Consider the following 26,881-nt stretch of genomic DNA (forward strand, 5'->3'; position numbering starts at 1 on the left):
TCTGAACTGTCAAAATTTTACTCCGTTGAGATAGCTCTTTGATCCTCTTATTGCAACTTCGATTCTAATTTTCATGAATTTTCCGAGAAAGAAAGTCTAATACAAGAATCCTAGAACCAGTGCTGAGGAGAGGGGGGTCAGGGGGGGTCACTGACCCGGGGGCTCTTGGCTATAGGGGCCCATAAATAATAACTCAATTTAAAAAAATTTATAAGTAATAATCCAGCCTCTCCATCACCACAAACTGTCATTTATAAGAGACAATAATGACACAAATGTCCATGAATAAGGTAAGGTAGAGGTAGTTTGAGTGTCTAAGTGTTAAATATATTTTTGTTAAGAATTTCTCATCTTTGGGAGCTTGGGCTAAAGAAGTTGAAAAGCTTCTGAATGTTGCCAAAAATGTAATTACAACAGGCAACATACAGCAACATGCATGCTATACAGATTTTCACTACTACATGCACATCTATTTGCAACAGTGTGTCGGTTGTGGTCAATTAGTTAACAAATTAATCATTTTTCATTTTCCAAGACTTTTAAAAATTTTTAAGAAATTTTCATGCATTATGATGTTTAAATATCAGTTATGCTCAATTGTATGAAACAGCAAACAGAAGTAATAGCCACCAGACAATGGCCTAGATAGAAAAAGTCATTTTCCGACAAAAATTTAATAAGCATTAATATTATTTTCATAAATTTTAACATAACATAACGACATCGAAACAGAAATGAATAAATATTTGATATATTCAGATATTCATATGTTTATTCAACTTTAAATTCTTTCCTATCAAAACATAGCAGTTAAAGAAACATAGAAAACCATGTTACATTTCCGACAAAACCAGAGGATTTCCGACAAAATAGCAATTTAGCTCTACAGGGGGCTTTTTGCCCCCTCTGATCCCCTTCTATCTACGCCACTGCCACCAGAGCAGTTTAGCCACCATAGCAATTTTAGCAACCAAAATAGCCACCATGGCAATTTTAGCAACCAAAATAGCCACCATGGCAATTTAAGCAACCGTCTTTTTCAAAAATTCCTGGGGGAGCATTCCCCATGCCCCTAGAAACATATGCCTTAGGCATGTTTTTCTATTTATCTTTCGTCCTGACCCGGGGCCCATGAATCCTCTCCGCGGCTCTATTCAGTATGTAAGCACATGAACTGTAGTCAGACACATATCGCAGAGAAATATTGCTCTGAAGATTTGACCGGTTTTCTGAAACCTGTGCAACCTGATCTAGTCTAGATCCGCGCCTGCCTCTACCTCTCATGATAAGGTCTTGTTCCAGTAAGAAAGCATAGAAATTTCGAGTTACGCTGCTCCATTTGAATTGATCATTTATAGGTCAAAACCGAATTGATCAAAACCGATCCCAACATCACTACGAAAACTGAATTGTAGGAAAGTACCAATGAATTCCTAATAATGTCATTTGGAAAAGACTTTGAAGCCAGGAAGGTTTGAAAGCGTGGTTCAGTGTAATCCAAAGGTTACAATTCATACCTAATGAAGAAAGATTTGCCCCGTACCCCACTATCCTTTCAGTATTTTGTGCCCCGTGCCCTGTGAAAAACCCATCCTGACTCAAAGGAAATGGGTCAACTATAAACATTGGAAATCCAACATGAATTCTTTTTACACTGTGGTTTCATAATTCTGAGTATCAACAGGAAGTACCTGACTTGCCTCAGGAGTTGTCAGTCAACCCTGAGGAGATCAATACTAGATAGCACATTAGAAATCACCCTGTGTTTAGAAACATGGGTCTGTAGAAAACAGTGAAGGATCAATTTGGTTCAAACTATTTGTGTGTTTTGTTTATAGCCTGCCAAGACAGTTCAAAGAATTTTTCGTATTTGAATCATGATTCTCTATAGATGGCTGCTGGGTTGGTTTGCTTTGTGTTCGTTTGGCCTATATGAAATCGAAGCTATGTCACGAAAAGGCAACTTGCATAAACAAGGAGAAGAGGTTTGTCTGCAAAAACTTGATGCCTCTAGATTTCAGCCTGTCGTCATGATATTTGACATTATCGTTATTCTGTGGTGTAATTCTAGAAAAAGATTTTAGATTTTTAATTAAAGGAGTAAAATTGATCGTAATTGTCAGCTTATTCTTGATTTACACAGCTCGTGGCCTTACTCTCAGAGCCCGCGTCATCGATTCTAAATTGAGAGGCCAGCAATGTAAAGAAATTGCCTATAAACCTCTCCCCAGCCTAAATGTTTTCTAACGCTGTTTTACTTCTGGATTTTGGTTCAATCCCAGGCACCGCAGAGAAGGGGGCTAAGGGAGCTATAGCATCCCCCCTCAATTTTGCCAAAATGCAAAAATTTTAAGAAATGAACCATCAGTCAAGCCTCTTTTCATTTGCTTTTAACCCCCTCACTTTTTAGCCCCCCTACATTTCTCAACGCTCCGCCGTGTTCGAATTAACACGTCCTTGCCCTCTTGGGTCCTTGTTTGATAGCAGCAAATTCATTTTGATGAACAAGTATACCTGCATAGATATTAGTTCATAATTTTTTTGCTATGCTTTTATCATTATTTCCCCTACAATTATTTTGCTATGTTTTGTTATCACTTTATAATTAGATTTTGGCTGTATGTTTTTACAGATCAGTGATCTGACGATCACATAAGCGTGAAACTCGGAGTAGCGACTTAGAACCGTCTTGTTCTATACATCAAATAGCGGGTTTTACAATTATTATGTTGTTATCTATGAAAAGTTTGGCCAGATTGAAATATTTAATTAAATGAAAAGGTGGGCAGGCTATGCCCCTTGGCCCTCTTGTAGTGCGAGTCCAATTGTAAGTTTCTTACAGTTATGATCCTAACTCTTTATTGCACCCTTTTTCCCAGTTTATCACCCTCAATCACTACAGAAAGCTTAACTTTAGAACTTTTTTGAGTAAATAGATCAAGAAAACCACAAAGACCAAAATAGAATTTGTTCTTGGCGCATCGCCAGATCTAATCGTTCTATTGCAATCGTTTTATTTTTTGCTTTTAGACCAAACTGTTCCAAATTTTCGCTTTGTTTAGTACTCTAAAGTATATGTAAAGACTGCTGTGACATCAAGACGTTTTCCAGATTCACGTTTATATTACTTTACTTCCAATTTATTTGCCCACATTCTCAATTAAGACAATTAGTGTAGAGACACTAGTTTCCGTAGTTCCCCGCTACGACAACCTGTTTTACCAGATTGAGAGGGGACTATTTCTATACCAGATGTGGATTAAATCAGTCGATTCCATACTAACTTTTAAGCATTATGTTTTCAAACATCAAGATAAAAAGACTTCACCAATGTTGAATTTTCTGATCTTATATTTGTACCATTATCTTTTTAGGATCATCTGAAGACGCACATTAAAAGTTCCACAGGTGACTTTATTTCCATTTTTTATTGATTTTGTTCCTCAAACATTGACATCAGAGAAGTGAGACTGGTACACACTTCCAGCTACACTAGTTTATTCCGTGAAGAGAGGCACGTGGTCCCAAATAGAGTCGTACATATTTGTCCTGTACACATTTTTGTCTTTATTTCCTTATAATTTGTCGAATGAAAAACTTTCATAACTCTTAGTGAAAGTTTGGACATGCTAAGAACTCGAGCCCAAGACCAGTGGATTTAGGCGATCGTCACACAAAACACCGAAGCTTGACCTTTTTTCATAAATTTGCTGAAGCATCAATTTAAAGGCAGGGAAAACAGATTTCTGTATACCGAAGGCCGGTTATCTTTAGCGATTTCTAAGATTCGTACCTGATATCATAGACATAGGTATAATCACTTTTGATATTCTCCAAACCTATTATAATTCTGTGTATTTTCAATGATGTTTCCAGGCATATTCAACCTTCCTCGTTTTCGCTCCACAGACACAGTAAAGAGGTTCCGCCGCCAACTTTCATCGAGGTACGCCAAACTCCTGTTCATCAATCTCTCTGGAAGAGAAGTTTATGTAAGCATTTTGGCACTTTATTTAACATTATTACATTTCTAGCTTTAATCAAATTTAAAGTGTTTGATGATTTAGAAAAAATTTCAGTTTCTCATAATATGGAAAGATGAAACCTGAATTGATTTTCATTTCTGTGCATTTCCCGTTAAACTCCGACAATACAAGGAAATGTATGTGGAGAATGGAATATTGTTCAGTTTTGAAAAATGGAAAACCTTAATTTATTTTCTGCACTCGAAGTGAAGAAGTGTGGGAACTCAAATCATTTTGGAGGGTATAGTCCTTGCTCCTTGAAGTTGTTGCAATGACGTCATTAGGCTTAGGGGCCAGAGGGCTGTTTACCCTAACCCATGTTTCGAGGTTTATTGTTTTTTTTGTTTTGGTAAAAGGTCCCTGAAGAAGTAGACACTAAAATTCCTGTTTTTTAATACCATGTCGAAATTAGTAAAGAAGTTGGTTTCCTTGCCCCCCTCTGAATTTATTCGCCACGTATTTATGCCTTTGAGGTAATGGTTTCCTTTTCTTTTTCCATCAAGATTATATATATGGATTACTACAGAAATCCTGTTAGGTTCATGCATTTGCGGAGAAACGAGAAGCGAGCATTAACGACCCGTATTCATACAACGTGGTATGCGTACGACGCAGTGGGTCGAGAGTACATGGAAATCAACGGGAAGTACAACCATCTTGTTCGTCGTAACCAAGGTGGGCAGACGAGCGATCTTTTCATAAGATCAAAAGGTTAGTAATTGCTTTCACTGGTGTATAGAAAGACTTATGGAAGTTGTAACTGGAGGGCACCAAAGGTAACTTGCCTCGTTTAGCTGTGCCCACTAGAGATCTAAAGAAAATACTGCTTTTACCAAACATAGTACCAATTCCTACTCATACCTCTCCAACTTTGAAATGGTTTCAACGTCATTATCTGATTCCTACGTCTCTCGCTATCTCTCCAAATTGTTTACTTCTATTTACAGATACAGCAGAATCTCGCAATTTTGATTTCTGTAAGGGCCAATGAAAAGTTCGTAATAGCGGGTTTAGTAATACCCAGGGTTCGTGTTACATTTAGTATTCCAAGGGAACAGACTTTTAAATCGTAATAGCGAGAAGTTCGTTATAAGCGGGGCTCGTAATAGTGAGATTAAATTGTCCTTTGAAACTTGCAACTTCTGGGGAAAGTTTCCAGTTTACAGCATTCCACTTATGTCGTAACTTAAGTTTTGTTCCTATAAACTAGAAATATGAGTTATATTTCTTTAGTTATGAGCTGATTTGGTCCAGTTTATACTAGCTGCCCCGATGTCCGTTTTGTTGCCTATGTGGTTTATTCAATGAACTTCTTCTTTGACTAAAAAATTACTTTTCATTAATAGATGGAAAAACTGCGGACCCGCCCAAGACTAAAGTCTCAGAAAAGTACCTCGAAGTGATGGTTATTGCAGATTCAACCATTTACAAAAAGCATGGAAATAAGACGAAGAAATATCTATTGACAATAATGAATGCTGTAAGTAAATGACTTTCTGAGGTTAATGATAATCTTGATAAGGTGCACTTTAAGCTAGTACGCTTAGACCGTGCCCTTTATCATCGTTGTGTTCACTTGACATGAAGTCCATGCCAATAATCGTAAAATTTCTTAAAGCCCTGGTCAAACAATCCAACATTTCACCCAATATTTCGCCCAATATCATGTTATTCGATCTGCGTGAAGAAATGTTAGGTGAAATGTTGGATCGTTTGACCAATGTTGGATCACATTCCAACATGAAAGAAAAAATTTTGGGCGAAATGTTTGGTAAAATGTTTGATCGTGTGACCAGGGCTTAATGCGTTAAATTTGCGATTCTTTTTGACAATTTTATCAATATTGCCTTCAGAAAGTTTCCCAAGATCTGGAGAAGGTATTTCAAAAGAGAACTGATGAAGATACTACAATGAAATACTTTAGTCATTCGAAACACAACCTCTTGCTGTCTAGCAGCTTGAGAATTCACTATCATTTAAACGAATCAGACAATTTTCTCCGAAGCTCGATGTCCTTGTTTTCGGATCCGGTGTTCTAAATGTTCTTCTAATTTGATCGCTTTTGCTTAAGATGTGAGAGGAAATTTCTACATTCTTAAATCTTTGATTTCAGGCAAAACAACATTTTTACCACAAGACATTTGTGTTTAAAATGCACCTTGTTGTTGTACGATTGCTTATAATCAAGGATAAACGAGTGAGTTTCGATTTTCTATTTCATTTATTATCCAACGAACGTATAATTTCATGCAATCATTTCTCAAAATTTTGCTCTGTTCGTCGTATTACAGTAGTCATGTAATGTTATTGATATTTTCTTTATTCTATTTCATCCAAATTTCCTAGCTAAAGTTGCTTTTGTGAATAGTTCTTCCTCGCAAAAGACAAATTGTCTGTTTTTACGTCAACATGCACATGTCACGTGGCCGAAAAATGGGGGAGAATGGGCTCGAGCCCCTAAAATTCGCGTTTTTGTCAGAAAATTTAGGCCTTTGATCGACATCCCATTGAATCTGCTTTCTTGCCCGGGAATCATGGATCTAAGCCACTGCACATAACAACTTCCGTTCCGTGCTTTGGTACAAAGTAAACTTTCTTTGAAGAAGTACAACATCAAAGCTGTCTGCAATATCATAAAAAGAACAAAAGTGTATAAGATGAAATCAGTGAATTGAATCTGTAGATATACTATTTATACTTTGTAATTATGAAACCTCTATCCAGATCCACAGTTATCACTTATTTATTTTTTCGAATCCTAGCTTATCACATCCAAGTTCGACGTCAAAAATTCCAATTTCAAGACATTTAGTTTAAATGTAGCACTACCTCTATTTTTTAGAACGACTTCAAGATTTCCGAAAAAAACGAGAGAAGCAGTTTGAGGAGTGCTTGCAATTACGCAGCAGCATTAAATTATCCGTCAGACACGGACGAGCGACATTTTGATTTTGCTGTGTTGTTTACGCGAAGGCGGTTTGGTCATACAGGTTGTTCAGCACTGTTTGTATAATTTTCTGCCTTCAAGAAAAACAACAATATCCCATGACAACATATCCCACTAGCAATATCTATATAAAGCATTTGACTAACAAATGATAAACTAGCAATTAAATCCCTTAGAAAGTGTGTACAGCTTTCCGAGCACTCTACATTATTCCTTATATCATACTATATATTAAAATAGATGTATTCTCCTTAATAATATAATTTATTGCAAGTAATAAGTTTCATGCGAGCTTGTAGAAGAGACAAACTAAAAAAACATAGTTTATTGTAAGATTCCCATACTATGCTTGTAACCCATCCTATGCTTGAAACTCAAATAGAAAATAAAGATCCTGTCTATCTCGGATTGCTGAGTAAAAACATCTATTTTTACATCTTGTTGATTTATTGCAAATTTAGCGTCTTGCTCCTTGAACTAGGCCAGGCTTGATATGAAATACAATTCCTGGCGATGAATCTAAAAGGAGACTTGATAACTGAAAATTTCAATTGCAGGATTCACACCCTTGTTCCAAATGTGCAACATGAGACACGCTTGCACCCTGGTTTTGGACAGCGGTCTGTCCTTAGCGCATGTTGTGGCACACGAAATTGCACATTCGTAAGTTGAACAAAATATTTGTTTTACATGATTTGTAATCTAAGGGCGTTGTGGCTGGGAGGCGGGGGCTTGGGGGCTTTTACAACAAACCTTACTTGAGCAATGAGCCTTTCTATTTTAGATCCATTACAGGCATAAACCGATAGACTCCTCTTTACTAATTCATAGTTTCTTGGTCATATCTTAGTTTTAAGATTTTCACCTTGTGCAAAATCAGAATGTGTCACCCAAGATATGACGTATGATTTATCATCAAAAATTGTTTCTTGAGGAGTATGGATATTTGAATATCCGGTTACATTTTTGCTGTAATTTCACCTGTCTCTTATTTCACAAGACTTGGTGTTGAGCACGATGGTTTTTACAACGACTGCAGGCTGGATGGACTAAAAGGAGGAGTGATGGGAAAAGTACTATGGTCAAGATTCGACAATTATTATTGGTCAAAGTGTTCTCAGAGACAATTAAACATGACCGTGGAGTGAGTGCCTCTTTTACGATTTATTTGCCTCGTTTTGATCCAGGACCTTGTTGCTCTCTTTCTTGTTATCTGTTATATCTACACTGCTTGTTACCTGTGAATGAAGGAAAAGGAGAGGGAGCCAAAGACAACGGCTGGAAAGCAGTTTCTGGTGACATGGACTACATTATTCTAACATTTTCAACCATTTATGCCAACTTACAGTTAATGAAGATTGAATTAATGCTCGTCTTTCTCAAATTTTTTTCTAGCAAAACTATCAAGTTTTGATTTTTTAAATGAAGCTTTGATTCTTCTATGCTCGTGGAAATACCAGCTTTTACTAGGCAAAGGGCTAGGCTAGGCAAATACGTGACATGCACAGTTTTTGGAGTCGCAGTGAATTCAAAAGAAAGTAGGCAAGAGTTGTACATATTACTTAATGAATTGTTGTCCGGTTGAAGTCAATACGTAATTTCACAGCGAATTCACCCAATGTCGCATTCCTCTTTATGCATTCAAGAGAGTTATGATTCAGATCATGACGGTCATTCATTTATTCTGTGGTTGAACTCGGTGTGCTTGTTTTTGCTGAATGTCACAATTCGACATTCGATTGGTCGTATGTTTGCTAGGCTATTTTTCATCAACCAATCAGGCTATGTTGCTCTGGAGCTATGCTCGAAACGGAGTAGCACCATATAATTTTTCATATACAAAATTTCTTTTTAAGTTAGGTATATTTTTGTTCAAATAAGTTAGGTATATCAACGTGGAATACGTTGAACTACACTGTTTATTTACGTTTTAATGTGTTTAATGTTTTGATCAGTTATTTCTACTGTCTCAACGATAAACCAGTGGTGAACATATCAGACTACATGGTTTCCCTGCCTGGAGTTTACATGAACAGGGACGAGCAATGTCAAATTGCGTTTTATGATCATTACGGAAGATGCAACGCTGTAAGTATACAATAATTCAACAAAACTTTAGAATCTTCTCACATTAACGTGTAAAGACAGGCAATGCCTTTCTCTGTAACCGTTTTCTAAGTCTGCGAAAGGTTGAATTGAGATAAGTGTTATTTTGATTTTCGTAGACAGCCCCCTTTCTTGTAGTATAGATAAGGTTAGGTTAAAGTGTAGAAAAATAGCTAAATAGAACATAAATGCGGGATTTATTCTGTCAATATCACAATTCCGGACAAAATTGTTCAAACAAAACGAAATTTTTGCAATTTTCAATTTCACGTTGCGACTGTAAATTCGAATCCCCCTTTCCCTCAGAATCAATGCTGGATTAGTAGTTCTATCATTCTGTGCTTCAAAAACATGCATTCAACATCGGACCGGGGGAGGGGCAAAGAAATTTTTCAAAAGGAAGATCAAATGTAAACTTTTCTGGAAAAGGATTGTATAAAACCGACAACCTGGTGGGTCTTACTGATCTGATTAAAGACTCTAGGCTTTTTGTTATAGAATGCACAAATTCACAAATCAAAATGTATTATGCTATGCCACTGCTTAAATGAGTTAAATTTTATTTTATGTCATCCAGCCTTATCGTTATTATGAATGCAAACACTTGTATTGCACTCCTGTTGGAAGCGATATGGATAGGGACTGCTCGTTATACACACGACCGCCATTAGAAGGATCTTCTTGCAATGATGGTAGAGGGGTAAGTCTTCCTTTATTTTCCATCCTCAACAACCGTGATCATAAATCATCATTAATCATCCAATCAACAGTCATTATCATAAATCATCATTAATCATCCAATCAACAATCATAATCACAAATCATCCAATCAACAGTCATCATCATAAATCATCATTAATCATCCAATCAACAATCATCATAATTAATCATCATTAATCATCCAATCAACAATCATAATCATCAGTCATCATGAATCATACAATCAGCAATAATCATCGTCATCACATGATAATCACACAGTTGGGATTAATGTAGTCAATTGTGGCCATGAAAGCACTTTTGATTAATAGATTCTTAGCGCCACTGATAATCAATCATTAGCAGTCATCATCGATGACATCATTAGTCAACAATCATCCTCCATTTTCTAGTGGTGCGTGACAGGTAGGTGCTATCCTACTGGCCGTTTGCTTCCAGCTCCTATTCATGGTCGATGGTCCAGTTGGGGCAGTTGGAGCAGGTGCTCTGTAGAATGTGGTATTGGCATTAGAAGTCGTGAAAGATCCTGTGACAGGCCAAGGTACTTGATGCTGACTTCTAAAGAAATTACCTTCGTCACACACGATCACTTTTTCTTTGTATTTAAATTTAATTTAATAGCGAGAATTTGGTATCAAGGTACTTTTGAAGCGTAGTCCAATTTTGATTTGATTCAGTTATTTACTGTTAATTTGTACTTTAGTGGCATTGCTTGCGCTTATTTCTAGCAATACTTTCCTTCAGGCCAAAGTATGGTGGCAGAAAATGTCCTGGACAAGATACTGAGCTGAAACCTTGCAAGAAAAGGGTACTGTTTCTATTGCCATTAACACATTATACCAAGAGAGTTTGGGCGAAAGGGGACAATTTTCCCATTTATGATTTGCGGGATTTTTGATATATTTATTTTTAATGGCAACAATTTGTTTCTGTTTCACTACTTGCAAGAGTTCAAGTCTGAGCGTTTCCCAAAATAATCTTTGTCCAATCAGATATGGAACATCACTATGTTGAACTTCCCCTGATATACCATTCATATGAATTTTGCTTCAGTAGACTGTACAACATCAAAGTCCCTTCTAGTGCTTTCTCTTTTCATTAATTCTTCCAAAATAAAAAAAACCTAGGAGATCAGTGCTTTTTTCTGTAGGATTGTGAGGTCCCCAAGACATATATCGATGAGAGAAATCTTCATTGTAAGAATATGTATGGGGCCGACTGGATATGGCTTTCAAAACAAAGAACAGTGGAACTTGGTTAGTTTGATTAGATTTTCCCATCCCTTGCTATCTCGTTTATTGATTTCATGAAAGAATTCTACGTTGTTAAGAAACATTTTTACATCTGCCTAATCATGCAGTCATAACAGAATATTTTTAGCTTTGGATTCAGCTGTGGTGGTTTAAGATAGAATGACCTTTCACCAAAATGTTTTGTATTACTCTTAGAGGTCCGTCTTTGCCCTTGAAACGTGTTTTTACAGTTAAGACCCCATCCTTCTGCCACCTTTGTTCCCAGAATGCAATTTGAATTATAGTTCTTGTGTCATATCTCATCGATATATGAGAATAGCATGCAAAGATGTTCCTAATTATTTTAGCTGAAACCAATTTATGTGAATAAAAAAACAATATTTTTATTTGCCTTCAAAAACTTTGTCTTGGTAAAGTTATTTTCTTTTAGCCTCCACCCTACATGGTCTAAACTGCTCCTTTGAACGCAACTGCAGCTGGATACAGTTTGACAAAGACGATTTTGATTGGACGAGAGCCAATGGAAAGACACCCAGTCAGGGAACTGGGCCTAGTGATGATCACACTTTCGGGAACAAAACTGGTTATTTATTTTGAATCTTATTGAATGGTGGTAAATTTCGTCAGGGGTATCAGTAGAATGTTTCCGACAAAGGAGCGGACTAATCGGACTGGAGGTTGAACTATTTTCCTCACCCTAGGCTTATAAATGTGACTTTGAATTGTAACCTGCCCACGGAAGGGGGGGGGGGAGCGATCATGATTTGATGAGAAGGCAATTTTGTGCTATCCCTGGCAGTAGAAAAGCTATCATCGTAATGGAATGTGTCTGACAGATTTTCGGGGTAACTGCAAAACCGATTTTGACCATGCGATGGGAATTGAGTCTTGCCAGAGTCAATTTTGCCAAGAAAACTTCTACAGGAAGAGAAAAAGTAACTCAACTACAACATAGTTCAGAAACAGGCCGAATAATTGAATAATGAACTGAACCAAGTATAATTGTATTTGTCTCTAATGACCAGGCGTATGCCATTTTTATATTTACAGGTTACTACATGTTTATCGAAGCCTCCGATGGAGACGGAGATGAAAGAAGAAAAAAGGGTTATAAAGCTCGTCTTCTGAGCCCTATTATCAAAGTACCTCAGCTTTGTTTGTCATTTTATTATCACATGCTTGGTAGCCATCTTGGATCCTTGAATGTTTATAAGTTTGATAGCAAAGCGGGAGTGCTGTTATGGAACGAGACAGAGGATCGTGGTGATCGGTGGAACTTTGTAGAAATTGATATCGAAAGCTCAAGAGCTTTTGAGGTAGGGCCCATTTCTCTTTTTATCTACAAAACTGACACTAGTGTATGCGAAACCCAACCTTCAGTCACGCTCTAAATTCTCTTAGAAAAGATAGCAACGGTCTTTTTGAATATATTAAAGAAAATATTTTTTTAAGTTTTTAAAAGTTGCAATCAAACATCTATCATTGAAATCAAAACTCAATTGATTTATTTACTTTTAGTCTACTACGATTAAGATTAAGGGAATGTTTAGAACTACAGACAATAGATCTTTAAATTATAAACTAGTGAGAAATTTCCACTAAGGCAATGAGATTTTCCCACAAGTTAGCCAATAATTCCCTACTATACAGTGCCTATTAAAGAATATCGTTTTTAATATTAATATGTTGTTGTTTATTTGTTTAGATTCATTAACTAATTATTTGTTTATGACCATTATGTTCAATGGTGCATACTGGCCATTTTAACCAAGTCCCGTCTAGTAGAGATTCCTTAACATATCTCCTGACTTCAGCAAAGATGAAGTCTGTGGTTTTTTTTCTACTCGTTGCTTAGTCTTCGTTCACCCCAATTTTAGATTCACATCCTGGCAGTTAGAGGTTCTCATTATCAAGGTGATATAGCTATTGATGACATCAGAGTTGTCTTTGGCAGATGTGGAAAAACCGAAAACGTTTTAGGTAGTTTAAAGTTATTGGAGCTTTTTTAATGATTCTCAAATAACATCTTCTTTTAATGATTCAATCTTTTTTAACATCTTCTTTTTGCTTGTTTTATCTACTTTCAAAACATTTCTATAATGGGTAGTAAAACTCGAACTTTATGAAAAATTATTCTTTTTTATCTCAGGTTTTTATCTCCATCGCTACCACATTTTTTTTTAATCACTCTACAAAATTTTAAGTTTTTTCTTTATCTTACTTTCCATGTCTCCAGTATGCATGCCCATCGATGATTAAAATTTGTCACAAACATACAAAATGGTGTAAGTGTGTGGTAGAAAGGCGTGTTTTCAGCCTGTTATACTTCTGAGACATTTTACAGCGTTCACCCAATGCCTTGTAGGGACATAGTGAAATAGATATTTTATGCTGGGAAAATAGCTCTAATTTTCCAATGATACTTTAACACCGATAAAAGAGCATTCCATTGGAACAACTAATACATAGTTTCTCGAATTTTCGACAATCAGAGGGGACAAGTGTCCACTTTGGCCCCTTCTTGTCACTGATCCTCTTTGTCTCAAGTCAAACGGGGCTGGAAATTTTTGTTTGCAAATTAAAAAGAAACTGTATCGTGCATGATATTCTTTAAACATTGTAAATATTTCTTCGTAATTTCTCCAAGTACAGATAGAGGCCCGTGTACAATTGCGTGTACGGATAGAACAGAAACAATGTTTAAGGTCAACCAAACATTGCCGGACAGTTATGAGTGTGTAAGTGCTAACCGGACACAGAATTGTACCGACAGCAAGTGCGAGGTAAGTTTTACATGTGTCTTGTCACTAAATGTCCTGAAACCTGACGTACTGTGTTTGAGAATATGGGATAATAGCCCTAAGATTTTAGTCCTATAGTTAATGTCAATGGGAAGATAGACATAGAGGTCTCCCTGATTTTTCTATTTGCTAAGTTGAATAGCCCCATCTTTACTTTTCTGTTCCCTGAAGTTTATTCGGGTGTGCCCTTGGTCAGGCAGTGTCCTTGAAAGGGGGGCTAGGATTTTGCTATAAATATTACCCGCATGATAACAATCTTTTAATGCCGTTATTGATATCGGTTAATGTCATGATTGAACATTTTCAAAGATTTCATCCTTTAACTGATAAGTTGTTTCTGCTATTCTTTCTAGTGGTGTATCAAAGGAAACTGCTTCCCATACGGGCTTTTAAACTATGCCCCCATTCATGGGGGTTGGTCTGCTTGGAGTTCATGGGGACCTTGCTCCTCAACCTGTGGCCTGGGGATCAAATCAAGGCAGCGACGATGCGACAACCCAAGGTGTGTAAAACCTTATTGATAAATATGCAGAACAGGTGTAGGTAAATTAAGTTTGTCTCTACGCACTTTGTTGGCAAATGAGGCCTGAACACCTCCCCAGAACGAAAAGCTAGCACTCGCACTGCTTCCACCCCATTAGATTAAGAACAAATTAGGAACAATCCAGCCTCAGATTTTCGGAAAAATTAAGAACAATCAGCCTGAACTCAAATTTACTGGTTCTTATAAAAAAAGAGTGTAGGTAGAAATGATTATGGCCTTGGACAAATTAATACCATCAACATCTTAAGCATCTAGTGTAGTTCTTATGCTTTGCTGTGTGTAAAGTGACATATTTTGTCATTGCAAGCCTTCTGGCGCTGATCTTGAATAATATTCAAGTCTTGAGTGGAATTCATCAAAAATACGCATTCGCTGCAATTTGGTATTAAAAATTCTGAAACAGCCTGTACAGTATCTTTTCAAATCCTTCTACATAAAATATTTCTTCAAGACAGCGTTAGAAGTTTCTCATACCAGCCATCATATATTCTTAGGTCCAATATGTCATTTGCAAAATAACACTATTTTCAAATAAAATGTTTCAACACAGCATCTGCATCATTCAATGAAGGTTAAAAAAAAATTTTCCCGTCACTAAGCTTCATTTGAAGGAATGTCTGGATAGCACAATTTTAACATAAAGAAGCAAGATGATTTTTAACAACATTTTATTGACAGTTTCAAAGAGTAGCATGGTGTAGAGAAAATAAGATTTGGCATTTACATTTAGGCCAAAATATGATGGAGATGAATGTCGAGGTGAAATTAAGGACATCATGACATGTCAAGCTAAGGTATGTAATCAGATTTAAGGTGGGAATGTACTTTGTATGAACGCAGTCTGAGCTTTCAAGGTAATTTGTAGCAGCTACCTTGAAGCATTCTCAGCGTAGAAGTTTCAATTGCGAATTCTCAGTTTATTGTTATGGAGCGGTGTGATGCTTTAAGACAAAATGTTTTTTCTGTAGACATTCTTTTATTATCTAAAGTCGATATCAAAATCATCTTATTTATATTTGAAAATTGTTATATTGGACTTTCTGAACGTTTAATTTCTATGGACGTTCCGTCCGTCAAGAAGGGGATCCTAAATTTTAACTTCTCAGTTATTTCAATTTATTTGCTTTCAAACTTTTTTTGGTTTTCTTTGGGGGTGGGGAATGGTCAGTGACTTGAAAATGTGATAGCTCTCTGAGCAAAGACTTTTCACAAAAGGCGTTATTTCGGGTCAATATGTTTTGCCTCATAAATAGTGTAGGGAAAGACATTTGCCTTCAGTTCCAGTACAATCGTCCCCTGTATCATTTTGTGTGTGTTCTCTTTCAGACTATTAATAATTTCTCTCTGTTCTCTAGGAGTGTAATACCAAAGCCACTTTCAGCCAGAAAAGAAACGATCATTGCAGTTCTTTGAAGAATGGGGAATGGATTTGGTTCACGAAGGAGCGAGCTATTGACAGGGGTTTGAGACTCTTTACGCTAGTTTGTAAAATAAATTTTTAAATTTATGACAAATCATGTTAGCAATTTAAAAAAAAGGTTTGAAATTTAAACTACCCGTAAGCGATATGGATCCTTATAAAAATCGGTTTGACTCTTTAATCTTTGTTTAGAGAGAACATTTTATATCTCTTGTCAATTTTTCGGAATTTTACTGCATTCAATTTAATATTGTGTAGTATGTTTTACACTGATTGCCTGAATGTCTGCAACAATTTTCTCGTTCCATCTTTTATAGCAAAGTATTATTCTATGATATCTAATACAATAAGAATATTCTTTTTATTAATACCCCAGTTATATCAATGCATGGACTAAACTGTACCTTTGAAAACAACTGCAGTTGGACCCAAGATACGAACGACGACTTTGACTGGACACGACACAAAGGAAAGACACCAAGTGCAGGCACGGGACCAACCACTGATCACACCTATGGCAATGCCTCGGGTAAGTGCATGGCTACATGTGTAGTATTTGTGATTGTCTTCTAGCAGAATTTTTATTCATTCATTTATATTGAAATAAAGGATATTATTGCGAAGACGTATTTCCTAATCAACCCGCGATGCATCCAGAAAAAAAGGGGAAACAATATTATAATCAGTGTCTTCGAGACGAAAATAAAATGGGGGTGGGTGATTTGCCCATTATATTGCGTCCCATTTAGCACACTATTATGAAGGAAATAAATTACAGTTTGTCGATTATTGGGGGGGGGGGGGCTCCACGCCTCCTCCCATCCTTGGCCGGAGAAATACCTAATCCAGCCAAGCAAGAGCAAGATGAAGTGAAGTGTCAACGTTGGTCATTCGACGTTTTCCATTACTGGATAAATAGCTTTTAGTATGAAAGGTATTTTTCGTGTTGCAGTGGTGGTTCTAAAAACCTAGCATTTTAAATCCAAACTCAACATAGGGATTAAACAAGGAATGGAAGCAAGGTTTGAATTTAATGAGCTGCACAGAACACAGAAAATTGCTGTACAAGATAAAAGTGCACCTTGTTGGATTTTATTGTATCGAGAATTTGATATCTGATACAGGATAGGGCATATATCATTGGTATGTTAGTTGAAGTTTTTAGCCAGGTCCATAAGCTTCTCCCTACGATTGTTCTTCGTTTCTTGGATTTTTAGCATCGATGAACTGTTTTTTGTGGTCCTTATTTCAGGTCATTACTTGTTTATTGAGGCATCTACCGGAGAGGGAGATGCCAAACGAGAAAAGGGCTATAAAGCTCGGCTGATCAGTCCAATCATAAACGTACCCTATGTGTGCATGTCTTTTTACTACCACATGCATGGCAAGCATCTTGGCTCCCTCTCGGTGTTTAAATTAGACAGTAAGAAAGCACTGCTTGTTTGGGAAGAAACACAAGATGTAGGCAACCAATGGAAACGCGTGGAGTTGAGCATAAACGGGTCAAGGTCCTTTGAAGTAAGTTCTCAGAAATCTTGTAACGGTAGCCCATGCTACTTTTAGGTTAGGGGTCTGGAACACAGCCTATGTAACGGATGATGTTAGAAGGGCAGAACACTTTGGAAATACTACAAAATTACATTTTCTGAATGTCTAGTAAAAGGGCTATAAATTGGGGGTCGTTTGATTTAGATAGACACTTTCACTTGAGTTTAACTTGTAAATTTCCTTTAAAAGTTCATTAAACTTTGAGGCAGTTTTAAAACATAATAGGCTCACAATTACCTCCAAAGTTTTGTTTTGGATCCTGCCGAGAGCCTATGAGCACCTCAGCCCCCCAGTTCTATAGATATAGCTCCTGATTCGAAGAATTTATGCCCTTGTATTACTGGTGCCCCTTTTCATTTATTTCTGACCTTTATTCCTACATATGCCCCTGACTTATATTTAGCACCTTGATAGCCCCCAATGGAATCCTCTTTGTTCGATTCTTCGTTTGAATCAGCTTCAATGAATGAATCATCATCAATTTCGTGACTTTCCAGTGAACGGGAATCTGATAATTCATCTTCGTCAGCCATGATTTCAGATCGGAATACCCGTGTGACGTCACGCGCCAAACTCAAGTTTTCTTACTTCCGGTGACAGTAAAACCCCCAATTTTATAGGAAAACGCCTGCAAACATGCATAAGACCAATGTAGGGTTTATTTTATACTATAGGCTGACATTATTAAGCAAAAAGAAAATTTTTACTTCACTGCACCTTTAAACTTGCCCAATGATTCGTAGTCAATCGCACCGATTTAGATATGGTGTAGATTGAAGGCCTAAGTAACAATTGTTTAGATTTTCTTGAATATTTTGAACACAGGCGCATTATGAGAAGTTCTACTTTCTTTCTTGGTTTTTGTGTGAAATATTGTGTCATGTTTATCGTAGCTTTTGCTCTGAGGCGACGTTCATAGAAAGGCTATCTTTGATTGTAGATTCATATCGAGGCTGTGCGAGGGGTTCATTATGAAGGTGACATTGCTATTGATGACGTCACAGTTAATCTTGGAAACTGCAAGAAAGAGGAGAACTTCATGGGTAAGTTTCATCACCAACCAATTGTCTTTTTCGAAGAAGGAATCTTTTTTACCTTGTTTTTATACCCAAGAACAATCAAGAACTTAACTTGTGAAATTTTTGTGTGAAATTCGTTTCACTGGCACCCTACGCAGTGATTAAGATCAAGTCTGCTACTCATTGCAGAAAAGATTCATATTTTTATACAGAACCTGCCAATGCCATTTTTATGGTAAATATGAATCAAAGCACGTTTTTATAACTGGGTTTTACCGTACAGCATAGACCCTTCTTTCGTAAGTACCAAATAATTTTTGCTAAGGTATATCACGATATTGTTTCATTTGATAATTTAGGGCTTTGGTGTTCTTAATGTTGTTCTCATTCCAACATTAGTTTTTCTACAATTACACATTATACATTGCTTCTAAGATCACTTCATGACAAATTTGCATGACACTTTAGTAGCGCGGTTTATAAACATAAAAAGGGAGTTTATAAAAATATTTTTTTGTTCCAATTTTTCTGGCAATTCGAGCCTAGGATTGTTCTTAATTTTGTGGCAAATCGAACTTAGATGTTCTTGTAAAGTGTTCTTATAAAGAAAAAAGGAATGCATTTTTCATGATCACTAAAAATTTTAACAGACCCAGAGTCATGTGCGATCACATGTTCAGATCCATCTGGAACACAATTCCTGTTGAACAGAACGCTTCCAGATGCCTACACATGTCAGAGGGATTCCCATGGAAACGATGTGCCAAATGGCATATGTATCAATGGACGTTGTGAGGTAAAGTTTACGAGTATAGCTATATCTTTGAGGTTTAATGGGGGTGATGATCACAGGAGGTTCTCTTGTTGTTGTTAAGCCCCCAATCTAAAAAAAACCCGTTCTCTAGCATGAGAAAGCATTGACATTTCTATGCAGCATCTTACCAACTCTTACCAACAGGTTTGTTAGTCAAAATGACGAATTAGCCAATAGAATTGGCAAACTGTGATTTGGCAAACTAACCAATCATAAGGGAATTGTTTAATCCAATTTTCCCAGACTGCTTTGCGAGTTATCTCTGCCATAGTGTGTTTCAGGTATATCATCAAAAGTGACCAATCTCCTTTATAGGCCCGTCTGCGCTATTTTGTGTAAAGAATGAGTTAGGGATTCCACAACAAAAGTGAAAACCCGTCCCGCTTTCGAGAAATGCCAAATTCTTTCAGTTTTTATACTGTTTGGTTTTCCCCTTTACACTTCAGAATCCCCCCTGTTCCCTTCACGTATAATTTTGAGATGTAGCAACATTCCACCCTCTGTAACTAAACGTTTGCTGATTCTTGTAGAAACTGAAATGTACCCCAGAAACTGGCGCGAAGTATTCGCTTGATGAATGTAGAGTATGCCGTTCTGGTGACAGAAACTGCTAAGATGTAAACCAAAAAGTTGAAAGGTAAAATTATCTTTCCGTAAGTAAAATTGATGTATTACTTTATAAAAATTTCTTCCCTTCGTAAAAGTAGAAAAAGTAGGCCTCTTGGGACAGGTGGGGGCAAAAGGTCTCTTGGTTTTCCTAAAGGGGACTAAAATATCCTTCTCAGGCTTATTATTAGAGTATGATATTTGAGCTTCTCAGAAGGGGGTAGCATGCCCCGTAGCCACCCCGAGCGATTAATTTAGGGGGGCTTTTACCTGTTTGGGACCAGCATGTTACAAAATGAAAAACAGTGTGGTTGAAAATATTTTGGACCCAATTCAAAGTATCTTTGGTCATGCAATGGTCCAAAATTGCAGAATTTTTTCTGTATAATGGACGAATCATCCTTGGCCACAATACTGGTATCTCCAAATAGGAGCTGCTTTTCCCAAAATACATCCAAGCTAATCTGAACCCCTTGGCAGTTCATAGTAGATGCAGCTTGATAAAATAGACATAAAGATGTAGAAAAAGATTCTGATTTTTCTGAGAATTTTGAATATCTTCTTAAACATCACATTAAGCGACCATCGATTAAAGAAAAAATAGGTTAGAGTTGCAGGCAATATAAGAAAAATGTCAAGAATTGTGTTAATTATCTGGATTTACAGCAATAATGGATATACTTTTATGATACATCGTTTTATTTTGCAGCTGTCGGAGATCTGGCCAAAGTAACAAGTGAAACGATATCAACATCTATCATTCTTTGAGGAACAAAATGATCAGCATAAACAATTTTTTTAAATTCTATTTCAAGAGTCGTGAGTTTATTTCCGAACGTTGGCAGTTTGCAAGGCACGTTTTTATTTTCATCAACAATCGCAGGACAGGTTTTTCTTTCTGCTCTAAACTTGTATTTGGCTTTTTGTCTGCAATGAAGCTTTGATTTCATAACAGCCAAGACGTGCTGAGCCTTTCATCAAAGTTGCTTGTATTTTGTAATCGCCCTGTGCAGAAAAGTTGTATGTTCATTTACAATAAAAAAATGAAAAATCAGTCGACATACAAAGTTTAATTTTGATGAAAGCAACGATTTATTATACACGGGCGTAAATAGTTTGATGCAAAAACCTTGCCGATTAAGTTGCCCCTTTTAATTGGTCATATCCTCTGGTCATACAGACTGCATATGGAATTTGAAGGACAATTTCACGATTTCCATCATTTTCACCATAATTATAGTTGTGAGGGTATCCTTTTGTTTGTTTATCCAAACAAGGTTATTGTGACGTTAAAACAGAATCCTTGTCCAAACTCTTATGAATAAAAACTGCGACAAATTTAATAATATAGTCCAACATTCATCCCAAACAAAACTCAATGACTTTGCTGGAGTGGCAAAAATTCCATCTGCCCCTTTCCTTGGCCTTCGTGATTGGCTTACATGTGGTATCTTTATTTTCATTTGACAAATGTCAACGTTTCAGTATCTACCTATGTGATAATTCAAGAACAAAAGAAATTCTAAATTTTCATGATGTAAAAACTTACATTTTCGATGAAAGATGGGAGTTTGATATCAGGCAGAGTTAGTGAAGATGGTGGCAGTTTGTATTCGCTCTTCTTTACAGGGCATCTGCAGTTAATGCCATGCTGCTTGAAGATTTCTGGACATGTCACATTCTGCAGCAGACTGCATGGATTTTCATAAGTGCTGAAATCACAATGAGTCGGTTATGAATATTAATCAATTAATCATAAACATCGATCACCTGTAATCATCACTGATCACCATCCATCAATCAATCATCATTATCTGCATCACTACCAACTATCACTTTCATTTTCAATCATGATCATGATCAATTTCAATCATCACAGGCTCCCCAACATTATCATTAAAATCATCATCATCATCAAAATGATCGCATTATAGGGTAGATTCTGTTTCACTTACCACGAACCCAAGTTATCGACACAGGGTACTTTGACATAGAATCCAAAGATCTTTTTCTCGATAACAAGCGCCACAGAAGATGGGGAAGTAATGTCTTCGGCAACCATGACATCCGCTGAGACGTTAACAGTTCCAGGAATTACTATTGGATCGGGATTGACACCCAAGGATTTCACTTGAATTGCATCTGATTTACTTCCTGAAAGGATAAGATATATACATTACATACAGAAAAGTCAGTTTGCAAAGTAAAACCGATTTTGATAAGATATCGGGTGCACCAACAGCAGAGGCGTAACGGAGCAGTGTGGGGCCCTTACTTAAAGAAGTGTTTTGGGGCCCCTCTGCTTACATAAATTTAAGTCAAATTTTAGAGCCTGAGTACTCGCTCTTTGACGTTTTCCTGAAAAAGACAAAGAAATAATATGCAACATTCGAGGAGAAATTCTGCCGCCTTTGTTACTTCTCATGATCTTCATCTAAGCTTTTCCCAGGTTTCCATGGATCGAATAATAGAGCCATAGCCTTAGAACTGAAATGTTTCAATGTGTTTATTAGAATATCTAGCAATAAAATTTGTATAGACAGATCCATCTTCCTTTATGCACTCTAATGACATGGCCCATGTTGCAAAATCAATCTCCAAACATCAGCATCAAGCACATCTTCAAAAAGATGACCATGATCAGATGGATAAGATTTTGGAAGATCTAGCTGGCATGATTTTGCTTGAGTTAAAGGTTGATTCACACTTCATCGTTCTTTTCAAGAGTTTCAGAAGATTCATCAAAGACAAAGCTCGTGACTTTTCTCGTGACTTCTGCGTATGAAGATTTAAGCTTGGTAGATGTTGGTCTTTGCTTTTTCTAAAAAGGAAGTTTTCTTTGTGTTTGATGTAGCTGCTTCGACTTTTCGTTTCATTTCGGCCCCTTTGCTCGCACAAGATTCATAAACGCGCTTGGGATTTGAAGACATCGTGAAATGAAAGCAAGAACATCGACCGATGCATTTGAAAGCATCACTAGACTGGAAGATATACATTTTCAAACTGCTTCATTGAGGAAATCTATTCGATTTTAGATATCTGTAATATCGTGGTTGCTCAACAACAAAAATACAGTCATACGCTCATTTCAATGCTGCTGTGAATACTATTAAGAAACAAATGCATACATCCAAAAATATTTTTTCGGGAAACTTCTTAGGGGCCCCTTCAGGGCCCAAATGTTTTGGGGCCCTTAGTTTTGTGTTTAAAGGTGCACACTGTGCATTACGCCACTTACCAACAGCCCCTAAATCAGGAGCAGGTGCGCAAAAATCATCCGAAAATGCCAGTTGGACCAGCACTAATAGCTTTTCCAGATTATAATTTAAAATAAATTGTCAAATTCAGTTGAAATATCCAGGCATTTTTAGATATGTGTAAGAAGGAAGAACCGCAGGATAATATAAGCTGTCCGCCGGATTCTGTGAATCTTGCAATGAGTAATAATACGAGAGATATTCAGGAACAAAGCAATACGACGTCGAGAATCCAATGTAACGAGATAAAATTTTCAAAATAAATACACATGGCACTTTTCAGGACCAAACTTTTCCATCACAATAAGACTAGCGAATTTTTGCTTAAATCAGGTCAAAATGATATCTTTAGGGTAGCAATAATCCAAAAGAATTTCTTTGATTTTGTCAAGCTCTGGACCCAGTGCCTGGCGCACCAAGGTCTTTATCAAGCCAATATCCGTTCTTTTGGACTAAAGGAATTTTCTATAAACACAACCAAGGAATCCAGGTCCATTTTTTGCACAAAAATATCTAGAGAACTCAAGGAGTTCTTTTGTTGCGTTTTTTGAATAGAAACAGTCACATTCATGCTCTGAGCTAAGAATAGCGAGAGCGTCAGTGTCAGTGACATATTGAAAGTAGACTGTTTGTTTTGAATTTGCTCAAAAAGTCAGGAGCTAAGACGCAGGCATGGTAGCGCCGAGGGCAAACCTACAAACTAGATATATTGAATAGTTGATAGTACTGATATCATGGGCGGCATTGTGGGGGCATGCGGGGCTCAGGTCCTCCCAAACAGCATTGTCGTCGGAAAATTCGGATAATTGAAGAACGTTTAATGTGCCGAAACCCCATTAAAGACATAGCTAGGCGCAGTGATAACTTGTTTGTGACATCAATTTGTGATATCAATCGTGACGTTAAAAATCATTTATGGATTGTTCTTCTTAAATTAAAGGGCGTGATCAGCAAACATTTCTTAAGAGTCCCGCCCAAAAATCACATATTGTCATCGAAATGTGCAGTGATAATTTTTTTTAAATTAGGTGTGATCCAAGATGTTATCTTGTCAAAAAATCGTTGGCCTGCGCCCCCCCCCCCCCCCAAATGAAAGCCTGAATTTCCGCCACTGACTGATAAACTGGAAAGGTTGATAGTGGCTGCGGCGCACTTGGCATTTTCGGATGATTTTTGTACACCCAAGATCTTGGCGAAATTGGCCATATCCTGCAAGCTAGTCGGTTTTGAGAATTTTATCTTCACTCTTTTTTTTATAAGAACCAGTAAATTTAAGTTCAGGCTGACTGTTCTTAATTTTTTCAAAAATCTGAGGCTGGATTGTTCTTAATTTGTTCTTAATCTAATAGGTTGTAAGCAGTGCGAGTGCTAGCTTTTTCGCTCTAGGGAGGTGTTCAGGCCTCATTTGCCAACAAAGTGAGTGAGACATTTGCCGAAAAGTTTGAATATTCGACAAAAAAGCACCCACACATCGCTAAAAATCCTCGATTTTGAGAAAAAATGTTGTTCAAAATTGCATTTTGCAGAAGCTCAGCCTCAGCTTGTTCTTAATTTGTTCTTAACTTTTGACCAATTTTCAGGCTCGTGTTCTTATAAAATTGTTCTTTTAAAAAAAGAGTGTAGTATATTTAGCATCTTTTTGTAGCAATTTTATTGAATAAAATGCTAAGGAGATAGAAATGAAATGAAATGAATTCTTAGGAAACTTTTCTCACTACTCTCAAACTTTCTCAACGAGGACCACATTTTAGGCGAGTTCATCCCCTCGCCTCCCGCAGTAAACTCCAGTCTTTAAAAGTTGACATTAGCAATCTGAAGTTGGCTTACCACAGTTGCTCCAAGAAAATCCAAGCTCCCCTTGCCCCACTTCCTCATCATTGCCCGTTCCAGACCGCAAAATATGCTTTAGTATTTCATTTGCCTGTTGATTTTCGAAATCCTGCGCCTCATCTCTGACCAGTGGGTGTTCTGGAAGGCAAGAGGCTATGACAATGGCCGCAGCGAGTATGAAAATTCTGCTCAACATTTTGCTAGGCAATTTTCTTCCCCGGTGTTTTCAGTTCTCTGTCTTTACTTGGGCAATGCAAAACGGCTACTAAAACCTTTTTGTTTGCAAATATGCTTATGTGAAGATAATTGTGTCACATGATTCACCCATGCGCAACTGTTGACGATAGAAACATAAATATGCATTGTCTTGTTTGCCCTTGACAATCTCACCGTATACGTAGACTTTCGCACTATCACCGTATTCCTACCACATTAGGGATCGTACCACCACATTAGTGGATCGTATCCGAATCATAATAATGGATCGTACCACTAAAGAATATAGACAATGGGTGTTGGGAGTGTACCACCCTGGTCTCTATAGAAAATGTTTCTCTTTTGTGCATTAAAAACAATAGCATGGGCTCCGACAAAGGTTGTAAAGTGGGAGGGGGGCCAAGGGAAAATTTAACACCCATAACAAAAGATTTTGAAAAAAACTCTATTATTTTGCAAAAAAGTGGGGGGCCAAGGCCCCCCCGGCCCCCCCTTCTTCGGAGGCCCTGAATAGTGGAAGAACACCATAAATGTTTGCCTATGCGTCTAGATCCCCTCCCCCTCTCAAAAATGTGCTCCGGCATCAAGAATCGATTTGCCAAAAGTAAGAACGACGTAAGAACATACAAAGCGTGAGATAAATAAGAGAAAAAAACGACGTGTTTTGGAAATTTCCCGTCGTGTTTAAAACAGGGCAACTTTTGTAAAGGCGGGTTTACACGATCGTTTTTCCTTAAATTTTTTTCGATATTGGACCGCGATGAACGACAACGATCGTGTAAAAGGCTAAATTGCTGAAAAAAGTTTGATGCTGTCTGTCGTTTTTAATCCGCTTAATTGGCGATAATGATCCATCGTTGAAGATTTTATTTTGACTCCGGGTCAAAATAAAATCTCTACCATCATTTTTTTTCAAAGGGGCCGACAAATTCTGACGTCATGTCAGCCTCGGGGAGAGAATTTCGAGACTTTTTACTAAGTATTGGGGTGAAGAAAAGATTGAATTCATGCTATGAGAACTAAAATAGTCGGGGAAGGTAGTTAAAACGGGCAGGGGACTATTTTTAGATAAAAAGAGGTTCGGGTTTTACAAGTTTTCTTTGAGAATGGCCCGTCATTAGGTACACATTAAAGGTTTTGAGCAACAGAAATAGAGAACAATCCATCCAATAGACAAAATGCACAAATAAAAAATTATCTGGACCTCGCCGGGACCATAAAAATGTTCTGCGAATATTTCCCTAATTTTTTCGGCCTAAACTTTAGGCTTATTACCCTTTAGTCTAGCGGGTAAAGGTTCCAGAAAAGAGCCAGTGTTACTCTCCCTCCATCGCCCATCAATCACGTTGTCATCCAATCATTAAATGTGTAGCTAAGGACGGGCCATACTCAGAGAAAACTTGTGAAACCCGAACCTCTTTTTATCTAAAAATAGTCCCCTGCCAGTTTAAACTACCTTCCCTGACTATTTTAGTTCTCAGAGCATGAATCCAATCTTTTCTTCACGCGAATACTTAATAAAAAGTCTCGAATTCTCTCCCCGAGGCTGACATGACGTCAGAATTTGTCGGCCCCTTTGAAAAAAAATGATGGTAGAGATTTTATTTTGACCCGGAGTCAAAATAAAATCTTCAACGATGGATCATTATCGCCAATTAAGCGGATTAAAAACGACAGATAGCATCAAACTTTTTTCAGCAATTTAGCCTTTTACACGATCGTTGTCGTTCATCGCGGTCCAATATCGAAAAAAAATTTAAGGAAAAACGATCGTG

At 37.2% G+C, this 26,881-nt stretch overlaps 2 protein-coding genes across 2 annotated transcripts; one reads left to right on the forward strand and one right to left on the reverse strand.

The window, feature by feature from the left end:
• Positions 1-1,473: 1,473 nt before the first annotated feature.
• Positions 1,474-20,490, forward strand: LOC135683005 (uncharacterized). Its single transcript, XM_065198165.2, has 26 exons — positions 1,474-1,985; positions 3,375-3,408; positions 3,910-3,992; positions 4,529-4,736; positions 5,372-5,505; positions 6,139-6,222; positions 6,868-7,015; positions 7,530-7,635; positions 7,973-8,116; positions 8,928-9,060; positions 9,656-9,778; positions 10,191-10,339; positions 10,543-10,606; positions 10,949-11,054; positions 11,482-11,634; positions 12,102-12,367; positions 12,929-13,031; positions 13,704-13,834; positions 14,206-14,354; positions 15,127-15,190; positions 15,752-15,857; positions 16,193-16,345; positions 17,069-17,334; positions 18,305-18,407; positions 19,034-19,179; positions 19,728-20,490. Exons 1-26 carry the CDS (start codon positions 1,878-1,880, stop codon positions 19,809-19,811), a joined length of 3,348 nt encoding a protein of 1,115 aa, XP_065054237.2. The 5' UTR covers positions 1,474-1,877; the 3' UTR covers positions 19,812-20,490.
• Positions 20,438-25,167, reverse strand: LOC135683174 (ganglioside GM2 activator). Its single transcript, XM_065198395.2, has 4 exons — positions 24,888-25,167; positions 21,759-21,957; positions 21,353-21,515; positions 20,438-20,808 (listed from the first exon to the last, which is right to left on the reverse strand). The coding sequence occupies exons 1-4, from the start codon at positions 25,084-25,086 to the stop codon at positions 20,707-20,709; spliced, it is 663 nt and encodes a 220-aa protein (XP_065054467.1). The 5' UTR covers positions 25,087-25,167; the 3' UTR covers positions 20,438-20,706.
• Positions 25,168-26,881: the final 1,714 nt, after the last annotated feature.

This window comes from Rhopilema esculentum, chromosome 17 (genome assembly GCF_057945365.1).
Source record: "Rhopilema esculentum isolate cy_ngs chromosome 17, ASM5794536v1, whole genome shotgun sequence".
In the NCBI taxonomy this organism is placed as follows: domain Eukaryota; kingdom Metazoa; phylum Cnidaria; class Scyphozoa; order Rhizostomeae; family Rhizostomatidae; genus Rhopilema; species Rhopilema esculentum.